The 27,368-nt window shown below is 40.5% G+C and overlaps 1 protein-coding gene across 3 annotated transcripts in view; it reads right to left on the reverse strand.

The window, feature by feature from the left end:
• Positions 1 to 27,368, reverse strand: part of MOCOS (molybdenum cofactor sulfurase) — a 369,687-nt gene that overhangs the window by 314,671 nt on the left and 27,648 nt on the right. For all 3 annotated transcript variants that reach the window (XM_030551504.1, XM_030551502.1, XM_030551503.1), the window contains exon 2: positions 3,782 to 3,871. In XM_030551504.1, the coding sequence (XP_030407364.1) occupies positions 3,782 to 3,871 (90 nt within the window). The remainder of the gene's footprint in view (positions 1 to 3,781; positions 3,872 to 27,368) is intronic.

The raw sequence follows: 27,368 nt of genomic DNA on the forward strand, positions 1-27,368 counted from the left end.
CCTGTCACAGGAAATGATACATTTGCACACTAGGATCTGTAAATCTGTATTTATTCATGCCATATATAAGCAAATAAAAAAATTCATTTCCTCTAAACTTATATATTTTTTTTAATTTTAAGAATAATTGAAATGTACTAACATCAAGAAATTGAACTGTGCACCAACACTGAATGGACCAGTATTAAATAGTGTGACAGTAGGTGACAGTCTTAGAATATCAACCCTAGTCCTTTAGTTCAAAAGGTCACTCTTCTTTCTTTTGCCCTCACGAACTGAAGCAGTGTCAGAGAGATCCCAAGACTGGCCAATTGCACTTTCAAATGATAAAATAGCAAGTGATGTCTGTCTCTCACTGGCCATCGTCAATTGAAGATATGTTTTAATGAGCCTGAGCTTCGAAAAGGTGCGTTAACCATTCACAACTGTGACCAGCAGCATCAGAAGAATTCTCAAAGCTATCCACACATTAGGAAAAGTGTCCTTCATCTCATGAATGAATTGGAGAACTTGGAATAGAGAGTGCTTGCCATATTGCAGAATGTGATGGTTGTTGTCCAGTTCAACATACAGATCTTTATCACTGACGTCTGAACATTCCCCATGTGTCAGCATCCGGTGGAGTTCTGTACAATTGTTCAAGAGTGTTTTCCTGTCCATCAGCAGCTTACTAAGGTCATCATACAAAAAAAAACAGGTCTTTTTGTGGTGCTTCATTTGACCAAGTCTTTCTTTGATGGACATTTGAGCAAAATAAGACAGCAAAAAAAACTCCCTCTTGAATTTTTCTTCCGTACTTTCCATCACCTCATCTCTGCTCTCGTAACCAAACTGTGTCTTCTGATGATGAATATGAGTTTCCTTGGAGGCAGGCTCAACTCCTAAGTTTTCCGCCATTTCTTTGGCAACAGTAATGGCATCTTCAAATTCATTGTCTCTGTGGGCCACAACGAAATCAAGGCAGCTTCTCATCAAAGTAGTAGTGGTTGTGATGTCCATCAACTGAGTTTGTAATGCTTTTCTTACAATGTTTACTTGTAACAGGATTTTGGGCCAAACCACAACTGAGACCAGAAATGTGAAGTCAGTGATCTGGTTTGCCAGGCTTTGTACCTCATGTCCAATTCCAGCCTTGACTTTACTCAACTGCACTAGTTCCATTGGGGAATTGTAAACCTCAGTCATTTGGTATCTCACTGGCCCTTATGCTTTCAATGAAGCTTTCCCAGCAAGTGTCACTTAGCAGCTTCACAGTCAGATTTGTAACATTATCCATGAGGATCTTATTCCTGAGAGTTGATGTTGAAAACAGAATGTATATCCTTTGCAGAACTCCAAAGAGAGATACTGTATCTAAAGAAGATAATGCCATGGCCAGCTCTACTGTTTTTGCTGCCCCAAGCAGCACACTGAATTGCCACTGCGGAAGGCGTGGCCAGTCTGTGTGCCGTTATGGCGGCACCCACATTTCTGTGGTGGCTGAAGAAAGAAGCTGCACCGCCCCGGACAGCTGAACATAGAAGCTGCTGCCGAATTGCCGCTACCGCGGAAATGCGCGTGCCGCCCTAAAGGCGCATGGACTGCCCCCGCTGTCAGAGGCGGCAATTTGCGCGCTGCTTGAGGGCAAAAACACAGGGACCCCCACCCCTTGCAGATTGCTGCCCCAAGCACCTGCTTGGGATGCTGGTGCCTAGAGCTGGCCCTGGATTATGCTGCCATGTTGAAGGAGCGGCAGCCACAAGGCAGGAAGAAAGCTCTTGGATTCAGTGCAAGGATCCTTGCCTTGATGCCACTGTTTCTTCCTTTTATGTTTATGCCACTGTCGTAACCGTGGACACGGCAGTCCAGAGGCTTTATTTTATTCTCATTCAAAACATTCATATATTTGAAACGTATACTTTGAACATTCTATTTTCCCTTTTGTCGCTAACAACAAAAACAGCACCCTGAGCCTGGCGCCCCCCAAGCCCGGCACCCCAGGCGGTCACCTTGGTCGCCTGCCCCTAAGTCCGGCCCTGCACATTGATGACCTCAGCACTGATATGTGTCCCTTGCCTTAAAGAATATGGCTTTTTGGTTAAAGGGTAATGGCTAGTTCCTAAGCCAGCAATCATGTGCTCAGAGCTGCAGGGAGCACATACCAGAAACAAATGGTCCACCCAAGATGAGGCCACTCACTGTCTGGCAGCCCAGTTCCTGCCCATTCCTCCCATGCAAGTCCTGAACCTGCTGAGATACCCCACAAAGAGGACTGACTTGCCTCCCCCTGCACATGAAACAAGGCAAAAAAACTGTGTATAGAGGACTCCTCAGCACGTCAGGCCTGGAAAGTTTATGTGCCTTTCTCAGGGTTACTTAGTGAGCTAGTGACAGAGCTGGGAACAAAGTCAAGATAAGACTGACAGATGTGACAATTTCCTGCAATATCCTTGGAAGACCTCACTGAATTAAGTGTAAGTATCTTTGGAGTCCATTATATTAAATGAATGGTTTATGTATTATTGTGAGCCTGGACTGCAGTGATAAGCTGTCAAAATATTAACAACCGGTTCCCTCCTCCTCACCCCACGAGAGGATCATGCCTCCCCAAACCCCTGGGGACTCCTGCCCCATCCACCACCCTTCCCTGTCCCCTGACTGCCCCCTGCCGCCCCATCCAACTCCTACTCTCATTCCTGATGGCCCCTCGGGACCTCTGCCCCATCCAACAACCCCTTCTCTCTGTCCCCGACTACCCCTGCCCCTGACTGCCCCCTACCGCCCCATCCAACCCCTGCTCCTTCCTGACTGCCCCCCCAGGACCCTTGCCCCCATTCAATCACCCTACCCTCTGACCGCCCCACATTAATCCACCCCCCCCAACTCCTCTGCCCTCTATCCAACACCCTTGTGGGACAACCGGTTCTAAAAGGGCTTCTAAATTTAACAACCAGTTCCCGCGAACCAGTGGGAACCGGCTCCAGCTCACCACTGATTGTATGTCACCTCTCAAGGGAGATAGATGTGAGATCTGGGGGTTCAAAGGACTATACAGAAGAAAGTGACAGGCAAGAATGGACTTTTAGAACAAAAAGTATGAAGTAGTTTGTCTGAGGAATATCTAAGGGGAGGTCAATGGGAATTCTACACCTCTGGTTATGCCAAAATCCAGCCTTTTGAAGCTGGAGGAGCAGGCCACTGTTTGTTGATCACCTGTTACATGAGGCCAAGATCAAAGGCCCATGCCATATAAAGAAAGGACTAAACAATTCATGGTGGTTCTAGTTCTGAATCTGAGGCTGTTATGAACTCCTAACCACAGGAGTTGGGTTTTGAAGAAATGACACGTACCAGAGCCTGAAGTTGGAGTTGAGGTGTTGTCTGGCAACCTTTTTAGCATGCATGTACGTTCTTTTATTGTTTTGAATGTTTTCTCTGTAATGCTTTCACCTTAAAAATAAATGTGCTTGCTTATAAAGAGGTATGTGGTAACTTATAACTGTGGCAATTACACTGTTCATAACCTCTGGAGAGAAAGCAAAACAGAGATGCTGGCCTGTTTAGGTGATCTGGCTTGCTGGGAATATCATAGTGTAGAGAGGGAACTCTGCTCTGGAAGGAATGAGACGTGTGTCTCTGACCAATAGAGATGATGGTTGAGGAGGTACAGTTGTCCCAAACTATGACAAAGACCATCATATTTGTCACATGGCCATTGCAGTATAAAGAATGTAAGTACATATGATGTTAGCTTATTTAGATTAAATCTCAAAAAATAATGAGAAAGTTGCTTGGTACTTACCATAAATATTTTTACTGAGATCATCAGTAAACTCCTTAAGAAGACTCTGTGGAAAAAGTGCTGTGCCTGCATGGTCGAGGTATGTCATTCCTAAAATAAAAAAGTACAATAAATATATTAAGCTTCTTAATATTAAATTCTAACCTCTCATACAGACTAGATTTACCAAAGTGAAGTACAAGTCACTTGAGCATATTAAGAAACTACAGTATATACCATGGCAAGTCCATTTTGTTCAAAACTTATAGGTATGGCATTTTATTTCTCTAAGGAGTTTGTCTCGCAGCCATCATTAAGTGCTTCCCCAGTAAGTTTTTAGTTCATAAGCCGCAAAATACAGGAGGGCTTGTCTACACTTACAGCACTGCAGCAGTGGTGTAGCTGCACCACTTAGTGAAGATGCTATCTACTTCGATGGGAGAGCTTATCCTTTCAGCATAAGTACCCCACCTCCCTGAGAGGCATTAGCAATGCCAAAGGGAGAAGCCCTCCTGTCGACATAGCACTGACTACACTGCAAGTTTGGTCGGCATAACTGCATCATTCAGGAATGTGGATTTTCCACACTCCTGAGTGATGTAGTTATACCGACATACATTTGTAGTGTAGACCAGGAAGGAGGGCACTGCACATATAAAGAGTTTTGGTCATCTCTTTACATTTTGAAATTAAAGTAACCTATTTTAATATCGTTTCTTTTATTTTAACCAGACTTAGCTTGTAAGCTCTTTGGGGGCAAGGATTATTTTCTTTTTCTGTGTTTGTACAGCACACAGCACAACAGGGTTCTGGGCCCATGACCAGGACTCATAGGTACTACTGCTATATAAATAAATAAATATATATATAAATAAATAAATAATGTTGCCCCAAGTCTTATAGACTAAACAACAGTTTGAAGAATTAGTAAGGCCTGAACAGTGTGCATGGAAAAGTTTGAAGCTTCCTTGACAACCCCAAATACAAAAATAATTTGAGTTTCAATTTATTTAAACATTTCTTCCCACTTTGTTGCACTTAAGTCTCAATTCATTTTTAAACTCTTTTTTATTATTATTAAAGTACTGTAAAATTTTGAAAGAAAAGCTTATTCTAATGAAAAAACATCTAACTGGACATTTTAAGGTCTTTTCTTGGTTGGCCATTTCTGCTTTCTTAATCTTTGGCAATTATTCTCCCATTTATTCAGAGTGTCTCAGATCCATCGCTAGGCTTTCATTTCACGTAATGTAAGTATTTCAACCTATTTCAAGTTTTAATAACAATGAATATGATTAAGATTAGCATTTAATAAGTATTTTTAAAGGTCTTTCCTTTCCACAAGGATTTAAGGCTCAGTTAAGCTCTTAACTGGAATCCTTGACACTAGAAAAATATATATTACTATGGTGCTTCAGCAGTAACTCAGTAGGTGAGGATGTGAGATACTTTCAATTATAAAACCAATCTGGACACCCTTTATCCCTCTAACTTTCTGCTTCAAATTTCTCATGTGTAGTCCCTAGCCAAAAAGATTTTTTTTTATTATTATTTGAAGTTAATCAGGAAAAATGTTTTGAAGAGCTTCAGGGAAAAAAAGTTTTTTTCTCTCTCTCTTGTTTTTTTTACTTCTGAAAAGTCTTCTAACTTCCACCCTCCGTCCTTTGCCCCCAAAAAGCATATTTCAGAGTTATTTTTTGGACCAAAATCAAAACATAGAGAGAGAATTCCTAATTGACACAGATATATAGAAAAAGTGGCATAGGAATTTGGCAGCCAGGATATATTAATACCTCATGTTTTGGGGAAAATTATTCTACTTTTCCCCCAAGGTGACGTATAAAAATATCCATTCTGTTTACCCAAAATCCTTTCAAACAGGAAAGATGTTCGTCACGTCCAAGCCTGTTGTATGATATTGCAATAAATTTTAGGATGACAAATGGCTGCTGTCACAGGCGCTGACTTTTCCTTTTTCCAGGGTGCTCAAACCCCACTTCACCCTGAGGCCCCACCCCCCTCTGCCTCTTCCCCCAAGGCCCCACCTTAGCTCCACCTCTTCCTGCCCCCACTCCACTCCTCCACAAGGCTCCTGCCCATCCACTGATCTCCGCCCTCCCCTGAGCTCCTCCCTGAGCCACCAAACAGCAGTTTTGGCAGCACTCCCCAATCAGCTAATGAGCGCAGGTGGGGAACTGCTATGGCTGGTGGGAGCTGAGCACCCACTAATTTTTTTCTGTTGGTGCTCCAGCCCCAGAACACCCCGGGAGTTGGGACCTATGCCTGCTGTTTTGAGGGATAATACATGAAGTCAAGGTCTGCCCCTAGATACCTATACCCAACCCGTGTTATCTTGATGTTAACTGGAGTATGCTACACATATTTGGTGGGAAAATGGTCCACAGTTTGCAAAACACTTTGAGAATCCTCACATTGACAGGAGTATTTACGAATGTACAAATATTACTGTAACTATACATTACACATAGAACAATAAGAGGCCTATTGAAGTCAGCCTCTTAGGACACTAGTAAAACAAGGGATCCTGCTGACAAGAGGGCGAACCCATCCTGTGCAGAACAGAAATAACACTCTCAAAATTATATTACAAGAGGTTCCTTGGATAAAGTGCCCAAAAATGGGTATTTAAGCTTGTTTCATTCTGTGGCTAAATACAGGGGCATAAATCCTGTCTCCATTAAAATCAATGGCAAAATGCCATTGACTTCAAAGGAGCCCAGGGTTTCACCCCAGAATGCATTCTGGGAAAAGTTTACAGGAAGTTCGTTTGAGACAGAAACAAATTACTAACTGTTAAACTTTTCTATCTTTAATGTTTGCTGATTAATTGAAGACAGTAAACAGCATTTAATATTCAATCTTAACTGACTGAAAGAAGAATTTGATGTAAATTGAGATTGCATTCAACAAGTGAATAGTATCTTTATTATCTCATAATTTTATTTTCCCCTCTTTTCATTTCAATAGACTTGCTTATTTCTAGACAGAAACATTAGTCCCACATGCATAGGAGTCATACAAAAGCTAAAGATATTATTTTCAGTTTTCCCTTTTCTTAATAACATCTTCTATTTTAACCTTATTAAATAAACTCATTAACCAAACAGATTTGTTAGTACAAACTGGATAATTTAGATCCCTTTAATTCTCTGTGGTACACAGTATACAATCTGTCAACAGTGTAGATTTGTATTGTTTATTAAAAGCATCGATTGAAAGAAAATTAAAATATAATATGTATTGAGACCCGCTGTTTTACCTGGGTGGAGGGGAATTTAATACCATATGGAATATAACTGACATGAAAACTATTGTATATTGTAGGTGAGTGAGGTAATTTCTTTTAATGGACCAACATTTGTTCATGAGAGAGACAAGCTTTTGAGCTTATACATAGCTCTTCTTCAGAAAACAAACACTGAGAAAACAAACACTGAATGTTTTAAAGTGTAATTTATGTCACTGTTCCAGAAATGCATTGACTGTTTGATGAGATCTACATCCTAGATGAAGCTATTGTATATGTCTCTCCCAAAAGGATTAATTTTTAACTACCAGTTCTGGGAAGTTGGTTAACAAACATTTATTTAGATGATTAAATACCTGCAACTCAATATACTTGCAAAAGAATTCTATATATGGAGTTCTTTGAAACAGTCTCTATTGGTCTCTATTTCTTATCTACTCTCTTCATGTACTGGAATTAATCCTCTCTTGATAAAGCATCGGTTATTTTTCTGTTGTCCGTCCCAACTCGTCATATTATTTAAAATACAAACAACATGCACGCAGCCTTCAACCGGGTCAGCTCCAGCCTCTTCCTGGTAGGGGGAGCTGAGGTGGACTAGGAAATTGTGGGGCTGTGCTATACATCTTGTGGGCACACATTTATTTTTTTTAACAATACACACTTAAACTCTGTGTGTTTTTATCTATGTTATCCTCAAATGGAGAATAAAAATTATATACAGATAGATCGGTTTTAAACTTCATCTATGGCAGCTCACTGGTGCAACATTAATTCACTGAAAATCAACAGGAAAAAAGCCAATAACTAAATAAATAAACTAATAACAACAATAAACAAATGCAAACTATTGGGAAAAAATTACTGGTTAAATAATATTAATAGCTAATTACTTTTAAATTGGATAATGTATTGTAGTATATTTTAAAATTAACTATTTGCATATGGCAATGTAAGATATTTGGAAGATTTGGCGACTCAGAGCCATAATATAACAACTCACACTGCGGTCAGTCTGGAGCAAGGGCCTCAGTGCCAGAGAGGGCTAACTGATCCCAGGTACTGTAGGAGGTGTTCCTGGTGCTCTGTCCTCCATCGTTAGCAGCAGCTGGAGGAGGCAGTGGGAGGGAAGGGGATGGATGCTGGGTCTTTGTGGCTCCTGAGTCTTAGCCAATTTGCAAACCTAAGCGTCCTCAGCCTGGGCCCGAGCATATGCAGCAGGAGCAGGCACATGGCAGGGAGCTGCATGCTGGGGATATGAACCACGTCAGGAGGAAGCAGAGGTGCCATTTCAGATTCGGGTGGGGTGGGGTGGGAAGTAACTTTATCTTTGATCCCAGGGGCTACTTAGGTACCTGAAAACTAGATTTTTTTCCAGATAATAACTTAGAAATTAGCTGACAGGAGCACCATACATAATTCCTATACAAAGAAAAAATGTATATATACAAATACCAATTAAAGCCGTATTTTAAGTTTACATATACCATAAGTTTAGAACAATCAGGAGATAATACAGCAAGATATTCCCAATCCCAAATCTTGACATATCAATTCTTAACACAGATATCAGAAACACAAATCTTTAGTAGATATAAATAAAAATAAAAAAATCTGCTTACGTTCTCTAACAGACATACTCTGTGTTACTGCCATTAACTACTCTATTTTAGTCTATTGTTTTTCACTCCGCTAAAAACATATTTAACTTAATTTTAACAGACACAATTAAGGGGTTTTTTTATCTTTTATTAAGAACTGACGTTTATTTTTCTAATTATTTTGGCATTTATGTTTACCAATCACAATCATGTACATTAGGTGTTCTCAATCTTTTTCTGTCTGAGGATCCCCCAACGTGCTATAAAAATTCCATAGCCTGCCTCTGCCACAACACTGTTATTTATGCATATCCAGTAGATTAAAAGCCAGGGTTAGCATTAGGAGCTAGAAAGCAGGGCAACTGCCCAGGGCTCCAGGCCACAGGAGGCCCATTAAGCTAAGTTGCTCGGGCTTCGGGTTCAGCCCAGGGCAGTGGGACTCGGATTTAGGCTTTCCACCCTTTACCCCAGCAAGTCTAACCGGCCCCTACCTGGTTTATTTTGGTGGACCCCTGAAACCTGCTTACGGCCCCCGCCAGAAGCCCAGGACAACTGGTTGAGAACAGCTGATATATGACTCACTACCATTTGATTCCATCATCACTATTAGTATCAGACTTGGAACTGCATTTATTTTTGTATGCATTTTAAGTTATTTTACAGATATAATTAAAAATACAATTTGAAAATAAGCAACCCTCATCTGCACAGTGACTAAAGGTGTGTTTAGCTACTTTTTAAAAAAAAAAACTGGCACTGCTAAGGTGAATACAAGCTAAATTTACATTCTAGAAGGAGATTATTTGATTGTACCACTTTAAATAATGAATGACAAAGCACGATATGGTAATAAAAGTAATAATGATAATTACTCCAGCCAGGACAGGTTAGGTATTTTAGAACTCACTATTCAAAGAATTAAATGTAAGGATAAGAGAGAAATAAATTATGAAATGCACAGACTAGTCCAAAAACTAATATAACAGTATTGCAAACCTTAACAAACTTTGAAAGAATAAAATTATAGAGAATATATATGCATTGCACAATTCGACAAGTAACAACAACAACAACAATAATAATAATGCAAGTACGTGTGAGAGAGAAAGAGTTGGGTGCGTGTTTTGTGGAAGTGTACAAGGGAGACACAGTGTGTGTAGGAGGGAGTATGTGAGGGAGATTGTGTGTGTGTGTGCGCGCACGCTGTTTCTATAAGATGAGCGCTCAGGAGCCTGAATGCTTGTTCAGTACAGTAGCAGCTGCAGCTCCCACTCCTTAACCAAAGACACCAGCACAAACTGGCTCCCTGGCTTCCCCTCCCCACACCAGCTCAGCGGAGACCCACTCAGGCACAGCCATCTCTCGTATTGAGTGAGCTCTCCCAGTGCCCCACCAGCCATGGATCAGCTTCCCAGTGAAGGGGAGACTGCAGCGGTGGCAGGAGCTGACTTTCACCTTCAGAGTATTTGGAATATATTTAGTGTAGTTGAAGGTTCCACGCTGTCAACTGAAGAAAAATTATTTAGACACAACTTGGACTGGAAAGTCTTAGCATGAATTTTAAGGGCAGAAGGCATCATTAGATTACTTAATCTGACCTCCTATATACACAAGACACGGAATTTGAGTCATTTACCCCTGTATCAAGCCTGATGCCTTGTGTTTGACTAAAGCATAACTTCAAATCAAGTCAGGATGCCTTTCGCGGAAGACATCACCTGATGAATTATCTCTGGTGAGAACATTTTAGAGCAGAGGTGGGTAAACTATGGCCTGCAGGCCACATCCAGCCTGTGGGACTGTCCTGCCTGGCCCCTGAGCTCCCGGCTGGGGAAGCTAGCCCCCAGTTCCTCCCCTGCTGTCCCCCCTCCCCCGCGGCCACATCTCGCCACACTGCCAGTGCTCTGGCCCGTTGCTCCTGCCGGGCAGTGCAGGCAGCATGGCTGGCTGCAACGGGGCTGCAAGCTTCTGCTACTCTGAGCAACATGGTAAGGGGCGGGTGTTGGGGGCAGTCATGGTACAGGGAGCGGGGGGGTTGGATGGGTTGGGGATTTTGACGGGGGCAGTTAGGGGGCAGGAAGTGGGAGGGGGCAGATAGGGGGCAGGGGCCAGGCTGTTTGGGGAGGCACAGCCTTCCCTACTCGGCCCCCCCATACAGTTTCGCAACACCGACATGGCCCTCAGGCCAAAAAGTTTGCTCACCCCGGTTTTAGAGGGAAAACCTGAAGGTGCTCTCTCTTTACAAAGGTTTTTTCTTGCTGTTTATTAAGATCAACATATGATTATTACTTAGTTAATAGGGCGCACCTTCCAATTATTGCTGCTTTGGTGATATGTAGCCTCTCTCCACTCACCCCTGCCCTTTTCCTTGGCAAGCATAAATTTCTGGGCCGTGACTGATTACTGCTTTCAGAAATCCTCCTCTATTTGTCCACAATAAACATGGCTGTCCCAAATTCTACCCTTCGCCATCTTGTCACCACATTATAATAGCCAAAGTGGATTTGCATAAAGTCTACATGGCTATTACCACGGAACAGTCCAGCCATTCTACAAATTCTTGCAGTCCAATTGTTGAATCATTGTCTGCCAATTAGATTACTGGGATATATGCAATGGAGAAAGAAGTGCATTGTTATAAGGCAGTACCAGCAGCCTGAAATTTGACTGGCTGATACAATTGTCACTTCAATATAATATATGTACAATTTTTACTCATTACATTCACACAGAGAGAGAGAGAAGCCCTGGATCACAGAGTATTTAAAAGACAGAAACATTAACCAAAAACAGCACGAAGCAGACAATATAAAAATACTAAACTGACTGCAAAACAAAGCAGCATCAATATAAACAGGTAAGTAGGGGAAGGACTTCTCCACGGGGATGGAAAATAATTAAAAGAGGAAACAATGGTGACACAGAAGCATATTTAATATTTTTAAGTGGGGAAGAAGGGCTGAGGCAGATATTTCAGTGGAGTAAGCATGACAGCCTTTGGGTGCAACCTGTGAAAGGATGTAGGCATTGCAATGCTGAGCATCATGGCACCTAGCAAAACACAGGACAATACTGCGAGCCATAAAGCTGAGGTAGGTGCCTAAACTCCCTATACAATGCATGGGGATAGAGATGCACTTTAGACTGTGATCCAGCATGATAGGCAGCTTCCCACCTAAGCAAGTCAATGGGAAACAGTGATGTGGTAAGCCCCACCCTTTTCTCATAAATAGGCAACTAAGGCCAGGCTGCAGGGAGGCATTTAGCTCTGCTAATGCTACACAAACAGGAACCCCTCTCTTAGCTTTGGTGGCTCCGTAGTTTCTTCTTCTTCTTCTTCGTTAGGTGTTTGCCTTGCTCCACACAAAATGGCAGGAAGAGGAGGGAGGGTGCTTATCTGATAGTGTCTATCCTAATGGTTAGATCACCCACCTATGGTCTGGGAGAGAGGGGTTTAATTCCCCCCATGGCCCTTTCTTTAAAAGTGATAGGGCCAGAGAAGGAATGACTCTGTAGTCCTGTGGGTCAGACACCCAGCTGAGGGGCAGAAGACCCTGGGCCAAGTCCCCCTGCTCCAATCACTCTTTCATTATTTATCCACAGTAGAACAGCTTCAACAGGAGGGATTGGGGGAAACCCACATCAGAATATCCCTAGATAGTTGGAGCACTCTCTGATAGGTGGGAGACACTTCTTCCAATCCTCCCCCACTGGGAGAAAGAGTGAATCGAAGCTATGTCTCACACAACCCAGGTGAGTACTCTACCTGCTAGGCTAAGTTATAGGGTGGCAGCACCATCTCCATTGCCGCCTCCGGGCAGCTTTAGAATGGAGCCTGATTTAGAATGGCACTGGATCAGGTGCCTACGTGTGATTTAGGTGGCCTAATGTTATCTTCCCCTGCTTTATGAATCACTTGCACCTAGGTGAGAAATACATGCCTGGATGCCTAGAGTGAGGCAGCAGTGCATATGCCTGGGGCAAAAACGTAGGTGCCGAGGGACTTTTCAGTTTGAAAGTGAGTTTAAGGTGCCTGCAGGGTTTGTCTGGAGTTTTGTGGATCGCAGTGGGGGATTTAGGTGCCTAAATCTGGGTTTAGATGCCTAAGTAGCTTAATGAATTCCACCTCTAATAAGTGCATCTGCGCACATGATGCAGTGCATAATACACACACAGTGGGAGTGCATATACCCAGGTAACTCAAGATTGTGTGTGATAAGCCATTCATGAAATCGGTTTAATGAGAGGAAAAAAAAACACTACAGCATAAGGCTTGGGAATCGCTTTATCTAGATGTATTCTGAGCAAAAGACTTAGCACATACTGTAAACCGATGCTTATCTGTACCTTCAATTCCTTTTAGGCATTGATTTGGACAAAAAAATATCAAAACCAGAATCTGTTCTCTGAATGTCAATGTGTCTTTTACCTAAAGTCCCTACTAGACAAGGTGCTGGGTTTTTTTTCTCTTGCCTACGGCAGGGAACTTTTCAAAAGACCACAAAAACATAAGATATTACCTCACCCACCTTGTCTCACAAAAATAGTGTGATTGACAAGCCATAGATGATGAAAGCTTGAACAGTTATTAGGCAGATAAAGGAGACTGTTCCTCAGCATGATCTCTAATTTAATTACTACAGGCTCTATTAAGTAACTGAGTAGTCCATCTGCTGCCATGGGGCAGTTTCTAGATTCCATTACAAGTGAATCTACAGAGTTTGTCAATTTTACTGATCAAAATGCTAATCTGGGTTGTCCGCATGTAACCCTGGTATCAATATTTAAAAGACTGCTTCAAGTTACTAGACCACTGTTTCCCAAACTTGGAACGCTGCTTGTGTAGGGAAAGCCCTTGGTGGGCCGGGCTGGTTTGTTTACCTGCCCCGTCCGCAGGTCTGGCTGATCGCAGCTCCCACTGGCCGCGGTTCACTGCTCCAGGCCAATGGGAGCTGCTGGAAGCAGCACGGGCCGAGGGACGTGCTGGCTGCCGCCTCCAGCAGCTCCCATTGGCCTGGAGCAGCGAACCACAGCCACTGGGAATCGCAATTGGCCGGACCTGCGGACGGGGCAGGTAAACAAACTGGTCTGGCCTGCCAGTGACTTTCCCTACACAAGTGAAAGCAGCAAAGAATCCTGTGGCACCTTATAGACTAATATGTTTTGGAGCATGAGCTTTCGTGGGTGAGTACCCATTTCGTCAGATGCCTCTGACGAAGTGGGTACTCACCCACGAAAGCTCATGCTCCAAAACATATTAGTCTATAAGGTGCCACAGGATTCTTTGCTGCTTTTACAGATCCAGACTAACACGGCTACCTCTCTGATACCTACACAAGTGGTGTCCCAAGTTTGGGAAACACTGAACTAGACACTATGGAAAAGCAGTATTTAATTAATGCATTTGGGGTTCAGATTGGTTATAAAAGACTCTACAACTAACTGCATAATTACAATCAGATATGCCAACTTCCAAATTATTTTTTCCACTCTCTGTTGGATTATTTTATTTCCTCTCATGCTGGTGTTGTCAGCAGTGAAAAATAGAGAATATTAAAATCCATTTAACAGTGAGCATTGTATACCTGTGCAGAATTTTCTACTATATGTTACTTCTCTGTAGAAATCAGACAGATTCCATGAAAGTTATTTATATATCTGGGTCCCACTCCACCAAAGTACTCAAGCACATGCTTTACTTTAAGGACATGAGTATTCAACTGCTTAAAATTAAGCATGTGTTTATGTGCTTTGCTGGACTGGGGTCCAGATGAGCAGTGAAAGAGTCAATGACTTCACCCTGTGAGCCTTTGCGTCATTCACTTCCCATCATACAAGATACATCTTAAAGAGCTAATATAAAGTATTGTATGCTATCACATTGAATTATTTGTTACCTCCTGCACAAGGTGTATGCTGAATGAGGCAAGGGCAGATGACTCATTCAGTGCACACCTTACCAGGTCTCTCTGTATCATCTATGATACTTTGCTTTATTCAAAATGCACTTCACTGCTCATGGAATGATGCTTCTGTCAAATTCAATGTGAACTTTTCTACACAGTTGGGCCCTAATTCAATGCCAGGTGAAGTCAGTGAGATTATTTCCATAGACCTCAATACGTTCTGGTTGAAGCACTTATGTTTTGTACATGACACAATTAAGTTAGCCATACAATGAATACATAATACAGTACAGCTTCATAATGTTGGTTTGAAGTAAATATATAAAAACCTAAAATACTAACCTCAAACACTGCAAATTTGCCAAGATCTTCAAACCCTCATAGCTCAGCCATATCAAACCCAATTTGCAGGGGAAAACTCAAAGGCACTACTGCTCCCTTCACAATGAGGACTATTGCCCTGACAAATTTCCATTTTCTAGCCCCAGTCCCTTTGTAACTAGAGCAATGGTTCAAATGAAAGATTGAAAGAAATTTCTTTTTAAATAAGAGAAAGGTGTTTTTATGTTCTCCTCTCACTGAAAAATGCCTGAATTGTTTTTGTGCAAACTTTCACAAAATAGTCACCTTTGGGTAAACTTCAATTTTGTAAAATTATCAGTAACTGAAACCATAATTGTGAAGGCAGGGCTTAGGGAATTTTAATTATATTTGTTTACAATAAGGATCATTAGTTAAAATTATTCCATTACCATTTTCTCTGACTCTGCTTTTTTTTGTTAGTTACATAAACAATCCACTTCACTATATCAAGATAATACCTGACATTGACCAGAAATATGCTATGACCTGGTTATTAATTAAAAAACTATTGCACAATTAGTGAGGGCAAGAAACTGTAAATGACATGCAGATGAAATCAGTATAATATATCTAGCTCTTATTCAGCACTTTTCATTAATGTATCTCAAAGCACTTCACTGTCTAATGTATTTATCCTCAGCCATATTGACAAAAAAAATTCTAATAGCTATTTCTTGTTGGTGATGAGATTTTTGTTATACACTGGTTGAGAGTGCGTGACAATATCTCACTCCAGTGGCAAGCTCCAGCAAAGATAAGTGCCGGCTACATATGAAAGAATGAAGTTATTCTTTAATTGAAGTAGTAGAGACTCGTATTTTGTTGCTGGAGTTACTGGGTTCAGTCCATTCTCACAGCCATGGCATCTGTGGATAGGGAAGTCATTTGCTTATACTGATGAATGACATTCTTGTGTCAGGATCAGATTGTAAGTGATTTATTGTCTGGTATGTGAACATCAAGAAAGAAAAGAAATAGTAAGGAGTAGTCTAAGAAGGCATAAACTAAGAACAAAGAGAAACTGAGTAATGAGTGATCTGTTAGTGGAATAGCTTCCAATGAGAAATGGTGGAAGCCCTATCACTAATGATTTAAACTCAGCTGAACTAATATTGGAGAATATATTGTAGGGAACACTTTTGTCAGACACCATGTGATCTACTAGATGAACTAACGGGTTTTGCTATATCTCATTTCTATAATTCTTTGAAATTGGGAAGCTGAAAAAAAGTAAACCAGAGCCCTAAACTCTTTCCTTCCACTCCAGCACAGTTCTGAGGATCAGAGGAAACAAAGTGACTACAGCAGGAACTAGCTGTGCTTGAAAAGGGGGTAATCTGAAACAGCCTATCACAATCTCCCAGGTCAGCTTTTCACCTGAACCTAGTCACCAATTTATACTGGGACCACAAGTAAAACACAGCAGCTGCTTTTGACAACAGAGTCTTCTGCAGTGAGACTCTGGCTGTAACTTAGAATCAAAAAACAAAACACCTATATTTACCTTTAGAATCAAAAAACAAAACACCTATATTTACCTTTAATTATTCATACTGGGAATCTCTTTAAATAAACTACAGAACTACTGATGTTTATATATAGTTACACATTGGAGAGATCAGGGAAGCTACATTAAAAAAACGTTTCCCAAGTGTAGGTGTATATTGGTGAGAAGCTATTTCTCCAGATAGTGAAACAGTTTAATGTTTATTCTTCATTAGTTTGATCTTAGCTGCTCCTTCAATGGAGACGTCTTCACTTATTTAATTATTGAATGCACTGATCTAATCAAAAGACTAAACTAAATTAATTACTTTCACTTCACTGAAGTTCACAGACTATATATTATATATGTATATGCTTCAATAATATCAATTCATTATTCTTTGAATGTACTTTACTGGGAGGGGTGCTGTTTTTTCAAATTCTAATGCAGAACCATGTGTGACTGGACCTAATTTTCTAAGATCTCCTTATACAGTGCAGTACTTTTTTAAGTAAAAAGTCTTCAGACTTTAAAACTACATTTTCCCACTCAAAAAAAAAGTCTGACAGAAGCAAATTCTGTGCTTATTGTCAATAATTTAATAGAAATGCAATTATAAATCTGTGTAGCTATTTCATTAATACTTTATTATATCTGGCCTAAATTAATTACTACAGCTTGTTTTCCACTAATTAGGTACCATTCTCAGCACAGATTCAAACAGTCTCCCATGACCATTTCCAGGGGTGTGTTAGGAATAAGAAAAGTAAGTTTACTGGAAAAATTATATGCTGCTGCAAACTACATTTCCGTATACTGAAATAACATGACAGCTGTAGAGATTCACTAACTATTCATGACAAGTGTGTGTGCTGGGGAAATCAACTTCCTAATGAACTTGCCTGAACAGCATTATATAATGAAAACCCTACCTACCAACTGTCTTTTTTTAATAAAAATATCAGTGCATGGCTCTTACACATTTTGGAGGTTAAATGCAGTAGAATATATTTTAGTAAGTGCAGAATAAAATGATTTAATTAAAGGGACACTGTCAAATACTTAAGGACCCAAGTTAAAATTACCATCATGTGGGGCACCGGATACACCACATATCATTTTTTTGGAAAGACTCTAAGTCATTACCATAGTATAGAGGTTTGGTGGAATGAACCTGTGGCTCTCCCAGACAGAGACAGTCTAGGCTCTTTTCTCCTCCGGTGGCTGAAAGAGGCAGGGCTTTGGGTGGAAGTAAGCTGGTTTAGACTCAATGCTGAAGTGATGCTGACAGTCAGGAGGAGTGGGCTGTATTCATGAGGGTGCTTTTTGTTGGGGTTATTTGCCAGACTATTGCCAGTGAAGTTTGTAGTTTGGTGATCTTATCAGATCCATTGTTGCTCCTGGATCCCCAACTGACAGCAATGGCACATAGGGTCTGATCTAAGGTCCATGAGTAAAGAGGAATGAAGGTCCATTGTACTGAAGCTTTCAGTTTCTTTTATGATAGCCCAAAGTAAAGGGCTTTGCAATCAGCTAGCTTGGCAGTCATGAAGTGAGGTTTATTGTCAGAGTCCCTATCTCTGAGGAATGGTCATAGACTCCAAGCAAACTGCACAAGAAAACATACATTATGGGTCTGGTCCAAAGCTCTTTGAAGCAATAGGAATCATTCTGTTGGAGCTAGTGCAGAATGCAGCAGTTTGCCTTCATCTGTGAGATAAGTCATTAATGGGCATAAAAAAAATATCAGTGCCATTCTCACTCTTTTTCGTTCCCAGGGGTTCTGATCTACAGAAGACCCTAAATGATCTTGGATCCTGAGAGATAACCTCTCTTCTTATAGAAAACTTGTTGTGTTGCTTCTGCTATCCATTCTCGGGGTAAACTCCACTGGACATTCTCAGTCTCTGGAACCTTTGCCCTCTGGAAGCCCAGAGCCCAAGTCTGAGGAACTTCAAGGCTTAGTGCAAGGCATAACTTTTTGGTCATGTTTTTCACTACCCACCTATACTTTTAGGCGCAACACTGGCAGATAACATACAGAGAGCTAGATCCTCGAATGGCCTAAATCAGCATAGCTCCATTGACAGCAATGAAGCTCTATGATTTATACTAAATGAGGCTCTGGCTCAGCATCTTTTTTTGTTACTTTTGTATTTAATTTAAATTAGGTCAGACATCCAGAAGATGAGTGGTGGTCTCCATTGATATTAATATACATGCATAGATAAAGATATATAAAAATCAATAAATAAAATCCCTTAAGATCCTAATTATGTTTATTCAGTTGCTTCATATAGCAAAATTTAGGGAAACATGTAAGAGGATGGGGATCGTATACATACAGAACCCACTCTCCTTGCCTTAGTTGAGACTCTCCCCTTTTTTCATCCATTGTAGGCACCTATCAGGGGATTTTCTAGGTAGGTAACAATCACGCAGTTGTCCTACTTTCCTATGAAGAAGCTTCAAATATAAGGTCTGATTCCCATCTCACTTACACTGATATAAATTAAGAGTAGCTCCATTGAAGTCAGTGGAGTTACAATAGTGTATAACTGGTGTGAGACGCAAATTGGTCCCATGACGGTTGCTTACATCATAGTCTGCTCAGGGACATGGGGACTCTTCTTAAAACTAACACTAAGTGCTTGTTAATTCTAATGCACCATTAAACTTCGAAGAAATTATCAGACTAGAAAAGCCTGAAATACTATTCAACATTACAGTGCAGTACACAATGGTTTGTGGTGGTTTTATGCCCTATTATACTTTACCCTTAAGAATACCTTGTCCTAGTGAAAGAGAGAGAGAGAGAGAGAGAGAGAGAGAGAGATCTCCTATGTCAAGTTATCATGTTTATGTCAGTAGGAAAGAGACAGGGGGCCTGACCAAAAAGCTAACTGAAATCAATGGGATTCTTTCAAATCAAGTAAATGAGCAATGAAAAAGAACTAAAATAATTTACTAGCTAATAATTATAAGATTCTACAAGATACTGTCAACAACACTTTCAAGGAATTAGTCAATCTGATTTTCATGTCATGAGCACAGTGATACAGAGGGGCTCACTAATGATACAAACAGAATTTATTTCTGGAAATGACTTTCTGGATAAGTTCATTCTGCTAACATGAAGATGCACTGCAGAGCCTTTTACTCATTCTTAGGTCTTACATTAAAGCAGCTAAAGAAATTGTTGAATATATATATGTACATGTACAGAAACAGGGTGCTGCACATGACCAGCTCGTGCTTCCAGTTTGATTCTTCTCAGTTAAAGAATTCCTTTGAACACTAATGACATTAGAAGTCTGGGAGAATTACTTTCAAAATAAACAGCTTGAGATGAGCAATTATCCTCACTGGAGTACATGAAAAGGGCCTTATTAATGTTATACTATACTTATTTTTGGAGAAAACAGTCATGCTTGACAAAACCACAAAAACTCCACAATTTCCCCAATCGCAAAACTCAGCCTACTATCACAATTCACTATCACAAAATCAGTTATTGCATTTTGTTTCTAGGTATGGTGGTATAAAAAGTTAGGAGTTATGGCTTGATTTTGATCCCCCTAAATTAAGTAGGAGTTTTGTCATTAACTTCAATGTGACAAGTTCAGACCCTTCATTTGTAATTATTATATCTTATTTTGTTAATGGAGAAGAAATCCTTGAAAAAACAAAGCAGATTAAAACCCACAAAACATGTCATATATCCTGAACGGATTCAGAGCCTGAAGTTAATGGATCATATTCATACCTGGAGTAAGGGGCAGTTACAACTGTATTGAATTTGAGTTGCAGACAATAAAACCAGGCATGATGTTTTGAAGCTCATAAACATTTTAATAAATATTCATAAAACAACAGAGTTGAAAGTGGCCTCAGGAGGCCATCTAGTCTAACCCCCTGCTCAAAGCAGGCCTAAGCCCCAGACAGATATTTGCACCAGATCCCTAAATGGCCCCATCAAAGATTGAACTTACAAACCTGGGTTTAGCAGGCCAATGCTTAAACCACTAAGCTATCCCTCCACCCTGCCAATAAAGAGAGAGAGTGTGTGTATGTGTGTGTATATATACACATATACACACACACACACACACACACACACACGTGTGTGTACTTTCAAACTATATTGGGATGCCAGAAGTCTGAAAATCAGTGTAGAATTCTACACTGATTTTCAGACTTCTGGCATCCCAATATAGTTTGAAATTACACACACACACACACACACACACACACCCCTCTGCACTGGAAAGCTTAACTATTATAAGTAAAGAAACAGCTGGTATATGTGTAGAGAAGAATGTAACCAACCAATGTGATTATTCCTCAACCTACCACACAGGGAGAAGGCAAGGACATCAACCAGAAGTACAAGCAGTGAGGGCACGCATGCAATGGCTGAATACTGGAATCAGATGAGTGAATACCAATATCAATGAAAGTGTGTGACAAAAGAGAAGCCACAAGGAAAAAGAGCATATATTCTGGATGTAGGACATTCACAAAAATAATACATATTTGGAATCTGTATAGCATTTTTCATCTGCAAATCACAAACCAGTATGCAAGAATAGGAAGGTATCATTTCCCCTGTTAAACAGATGTGGAAACTGAGGCACAAGGAAGTTGTTCACTAGTCCAAAATCTTATAGAAGGCCAGTGGCAAAAGTAATTGGAACCCAAGTCTCCTGACTCACAGGCCTGTGCCCTGTTCACTAGACTATGTTGCCTCCCTGAAAAGATGTCTCTTCTGGAGGTGTAGTTCTAGATCAGAGATGAGTAAACTATGACCCATGGGCCACATCCAGCCCACGGGACCGTCCTGCCCAGCCCTTGAGCTCCCGGTCGGGAAAGCTAGCCCCAGGCTCCTCCCCTGCTGTCTCCCCTCCCTCACAGCTTGCCGTGCCACCAATGCTCTGGGCAGCAGGGCTGCGAGCTCCTGCAGGGCAGCGCAGCAGCATGTCTGGCTATGGCCGAACGGCGCAACTGCCAGACATGCTGCTCTGAGCGGCATGGTAAGGGGACTGGGCGGTTGGATAAGGGGCAGAGGGTCCCAGGGGGCAGTCAGGAGACAGGGAGCAGGGGGGCTGGATGGGGCGGAGGTTCTTGGGGGGCAGTCAGGGGATGGGGAACAGGGGGGTTGGATAAACGTGGGAGTCCCAGGAGGTCTGTCAGGGGACAGGGGTGTGGATAGGGGTTGGGGCAGTCAGGGGACAGGGAGCAGGGGGATTGGATGGGGGTGGAGCCCCAGGAGAGCGGTTAGGGTTGGGGGTCCTGGGGGGGGCGATCAGGGGACAAGGAGCTGGGAGGGGAAGGTTGGATGGGTCAGGGGTTCTGAGGGGGGCAGTCAGGGGATGGGAAATGGGAGGGGGCAGGGGGCAGGCTGTTTGGGGAGGCACAGCCTTCCCTACCCGGCCCTCCATACAGTATTGCAACCTTGATGTGGCCCTCGGGCCAAAAAGTTTGCCACCACTGTTCTAGATGAAATAGGTTGATGAGCAAATAAATTCCTATATGGAGGAGGCACATTGATTGGCAAATGAAACAGTGGAAGGAGTTTAAAAAATGCAAGAATTAACTTGGTAACATGAAACAATTATATCAGAATAGAAAGGACTTTCCAGTGAGCTGAACATTGTTCATGACAATGAATGTTTAAATTAATAATGAGAAATGTTATCACAAGCAGAAAAGTGGTAGTAATTTGCTAATATTTTGGAGCTAATTTCTATTTGGCCAATTTTTAACTGCATCCTCAGAGTAGCTAGCTAAAAGTAATATCATGGAATAATATGTAGGTCTACATTTTTGTGTAAGCCCTAATATTACTGTGCAAATGTATGAGTTTTCTTTTTAGTTCAATTATAACAGTACAAGATCTAAAACATGAGTATATATACTGCTCAACTGAGTATTTTTATGTATTTAGTTACTGATCATTTGCATTTTAAAGCTGCTTGTCATTGTGTGTTAATATTAATATTAATTTGTAATTTTTGTTTATTTTTAGCAATACTTGAAAATTACTTCACCTAAAGAATCTAAAATCTATGCTAAAAGTTCCTTATTACATGCAAAGATGCTCTAAAAAAGCAATTTTACAAACTACTATAAAAAGGCAGTTGTGAGGGGACATCAGACTAAGAGTTTTGGAAAATAATAAAGAGCAGTAGATAAAAATAATGAATAGAGGAAGCAGAAAATCATTAAATAATTCTAGCTACAATGGATAGATTTTTGTATTAAAAATAATGGCTAAAGACCAAGATTTTCAGAAGTGACTAGTGATTTGGGGTGTCTGATTTTGGGGGACCCAAATGAAGACAACTTAAATGGGACATGATGTTCAGAAAGTGCTTGGTACCCACTCTTTGCAAATCAGGTCCAACTAAGGCATCTCAGATTGCTCCTCTCCTCCTCCAAAAATATTTAAAGTTCCAAAAATCAGTAGTCATTTTAAAAAATATTTTGGTCTAATGCATATTTTAATGGAGTTCTCATGTACAATAAACCTACTAAAGTGATGAATGTGAAGGAGAGTATCTAATGCAAGGTGATCAAAGTTATCTATTGTTCCTTTTCTTTCTTCTAGCTGTACAGTCAAATAACATATGTAGTCATGGAAGGATTAGATTTTCATTGGAAAATGTCAGTAAATGTCGATTTCACTGTACCCAAATGAACAACAAAAAATTATGTCAATAATCAAATTTACAGATAGGCAAAGTAAGAAAAATGCTGCTTAGTAATTTCTTAGAATTTGATTCAAGGATATTTACTTTTTATATTTTAACGTGATTTTGACAATTTGTGTGTTAATGGTTATAAAGTTTTAACTAGGGCTGTCAATTAATCGCAGTTAACTCATGCTAACTCAAAAAAATTAATCATGATTAAAAAAGTTAATTGCAATAATCACAGTATTAATTGCATTGTTAAACAACAGAATACCAGTTGAAATTCATTAAATATTTTGGATGTTTTTTCTACATTTTCAAATATTTGATTTCAATTTACAACACAGGATACAAAGTGTATAGTGCTCACTTTATATTTTTTTATTACAAATATTTGCACTGTAAAAATGATAGACAAAAGAAATAATATTTTTCAATTCACCTCAAACAAGTACTGCACTCAAAAACAAAGCCTAAAATTTCAGAGCCTACAAGTCCACTCAGTCCTACTTCTTCTTCAGCCAATCACTAAGACATACAAGTTTGTTTACATTTATGGGAGACAATGCTGCCAACTTCTCATTTAAAATGTCACCTGAAAATGAGAACAGTTGTTCACATGGCACCATGGCATTGCTAGGCATTTACGTGCCAGGTATGCTAAACATTTGTATGCTCCTTCATGCTTTGGTCTCCATTCCAGAGGACGTGCTTCCATGCCAATGATGCTCATTAAAAAAATAATGCATTAACTGAATTTGTGACTGAACTCCTTGTGGGCAAACTGTATGTCTCCTGCTCAGTTTTACCTGCATTCTGCCATATATTTCATGTTATGGCAATCTTGGATGATGACCCAGCACATGTTGTTCATTTTAAGAACACTTTCACTGCAGATTTGACAATGAAGATACCAATGTAAGATTTTTAAAAATAGCTACAGCACTTGAGCCAAGGTTTAAGAATCTGAAATGCTTTCCAAAATCTGAGAGGAATGAGGTGTAGAGCATGTTTTCAGAAGTCTTAAAAGAGCAACAATCCAATGTGGAAACTACAGAATCCGAACCATCAAAAAAGAAAATCAATGTTCTTGATGGCATGTGACTCAGATGATGAAAATGAACATGGGTCAGTCCACAATGCTTTGGATCGTTATCAAGCAGAACCCGTCATCAGCTTGGACGTATGTCCTCTGGAAGAGTGGGTGAAGCATGAAGGGACATATGAATCTTTAGCACATCTGGCAAGTAAATATCTTGCAATGCTGGCTACAAAAGTGCCATGCAAACGCCTGTTCTCACTGTCAGATGACATTGTAAATAAGAAGCGGGCAGCATCATCTCCTGCAAAAAGTAAATAAACATGTTTGTCTGAGCGATTGGCTGAACAAGAAGTAGGACTGAGTGAACTTGTAGGCTCTAAAGTTTTACATTGTTTTATTTTTGAGTGCATTCATCTTTTGTACATCACTCTACATTTGTAAGTTCAAATTTTATGATAGAGAGATTGCACTACAGTCCTTGTATGAGATAAACTGAAAAATACTATTTCTTTTGTTTCTTTTTACAGTGCAAATATATGGAATAAAAAATAAATATAAAATGAGCACTGTACACTTTGTATTCTGTATTCTAATTGAAATCAATATATTTAAAAATGTAGGAAACATCCAAAAGTATTCAAATAAATGGTATTCTATTTTTGCATAATACAGAGATTAATAGCGTGATTAATCGTGATTAATTTTTTAAATCACTTGACAGCCCTAGTTTTAACTTTAAGTCTACTGTCATTAAATAATTGTCTGACCGACTAAACATCTGACCCCTCCATTATTTCCTGAAACTGTAAAAATTTAAATAGATAAAAATAAAAATAAATGTTGAAAAGCAAATATCGATGTTATCCATCAAATTTATAAAAGCAAAAATAAAATTCTGCAAAATGTATACATGTTTGTGCCATGCCTAACAAAATGGGAACCAACTAGGCTGTGATATTTAGGGACAACAGAAATGTAAAATAATAATAATAATTAATAAAAAGGTCCTCATGCTTGCCATTCTTCTGAAGAAGTAAACCATTTAACTAACTACACCAACTGTGATACAGTTCTAAAAATATACAGTAGTTAAAATTTTTAGTTTGCAGTTTCAAGGAACATAGTTTTCAGACGTCTAGAGAGACTCCTCCAGTGTTTTTAAAAAGTACAGTATATCTGAAAACGGTTTCTTTTTAGGAGCTTAACATAATATCCATTATGTCAACTCAAGTTAAAAAACCTTAGAAGCTTCAGTTATTGCTCAATGTATTTAGTCTTCTCCCCTGAGAACTGACCTTGGACTAACTTTCTCAAACTTCTGCTGAACTTTTACTAAGAAAGGCAAGTATGGTATTAAATGCAAACCTGGTGTTTCCATGAGAAACAATTTGCAAGCCATTTTTAATTCCTTGCCTCTCTAAGGAAGATAAATTGGTTTATAGTTATGTTCTCTTTCTTGTAAAGCAATCACAATCTGTTTGTGCCTTATAATTGACCTATTAACTATGCTTACAACATTCTCATCCTCCACTATAATTAGGGTGACCAGACAGCAAATGTGAAAAATCGGGACAAGGGTAGGGGATAATAGGAGCCTATATAAGAAAAAGACCCAAAAATCGGGACTGTCCCTATAAAATCGGGACACCTGGCACCATAACTATAACTAGCAAAGCAATTTAAGAATAATCTAAAACTGAAAACTTGGTAACAAAGTTTTTTCACTGAAGGATAAGCAGTGCAAAGTGCTGAATGGGTGAACCAGCCCACTAGATTAGCGATATGCTGGAGGGAGGCTTCCAGGGGCCCATGTTAAAATTCTGACACCAATCAAAAGAAAGGTTAGGAAGATTTCTCTGCCTCTGATGTAGACACCCCCTCCCTGGAGACTGCTAAATCTAACTTGTCAGAGATGACTTGTGCCTTAGGCTCAAAAAAGTCCTACTAAAAAGCAAATATTTTGGATTTGGAATAGACTAGATTGCAATAGGTGTCAAGTACTTTCAAAAAAATGTTCCTGGGAGAGGGCTCTTCTCTGCACTACAAAATCCACACGCTGAACACAGCTATGCTATCTATATATTCAGTGCATTCATTGGGAACAGAGTAAAAACATTTCCAGTAAAGTGGAACTTATATCACTGCAAGCTTGTTTGATCAGTTATGTTTCTTCCTTCTTTGGTTCTATTTATGACAAAGTGCTTTCATTTAAATGGTATAACAACTGATTTTGCAGTCTCTCCTCTTCTCTGTAAGCTCATGCATTGTTACACAGACTTTAGCATATGTTCAGTTGAAACATTTTATTACAATACTGGAAGTGCATCACTGGTACAGTTTGAGAGCCATTAGCCACAAGTAACTGTGACCAGGGGCGGCTCTAGGTATTTTGCTGCCCCAAGCACAGCAGGCAGGCTGCCTTCGGCGGCTTGCCTGCAGGAGGTCCCCAGTCCTGCGGATTCAGCGGCATACCTGTGGGAAGTTCACTGAAGCCGCGGGACCAGCGGACACTCTACAGACATGCCGCTGAAGGCAACCTGCCTGCCACCCTCGCGGCGACCGGCAGAGCGCCCCCTATGGCTGGCCCGCCCCAGGCACGCGCTTGGCGTGCTGGTGCCTGGAGCCGCCCCTGACTGTGACATAGTTTCTTATGGACTAGGGTCCTGTCTTGCAGTTGTTCAACATACACAACTCCCACTGAAGTCAATGAAAGTTGTGTACACATATTGTGTAAATGTAGATATCAATATTACAATTGCTTCAGATAAATATTCTGTTTAGCTGACACTGCTGGCTGGTGAGTTAAATCAAAACATTTTAGCTCATCAAGAATGAAACCTAGTTGAGGCCAGATTTTAAAGGAACATTGACTTCCATTTTGGCAGCAGTGGGTTGCTCTCTTCTGAGGAAGAACAGACGGGACCTGCTGAGAACTGCTTCTTAAGAACCACTAAGGAGCCATGGCCAAGGGCTACCTCCTTTTCCTAGCAGCAGCACACGCTAGTCATTGAATTCCTCTTCCTCAGCAGCATCATGCAGCCCTCACCATCTCTCCCTATGGTGTCACTGGTGAGCAGGACATGGCGTCAGCTGTACAACTTTTGGGGTCAGGAGATAGCCTATGGCAGTGGCCCAGGAACTATTTGGGAGGGTCAGGTATTTCCCCTCTTCTCAGGAGTCTCTAAAGCATATAGGTCTTGTCTTGTCCTGATGGGCATTGTCTCCACAACCAGGCACAAGCAAAGCA

This window comes from Gopherus evgoodei, chromosome 2, assembly GCF_007399415.2.
Source record: "Gopherus evgoodei ecotype Sinaloan lineage chromosome 2, rGopEvg1_v1.p, whole genome shotgun sequence".
NCBI lineage: Eukaryota > Metazoa > Chordata > Testudines > Testudinidae > Gopherus > Gopherus evgoodei.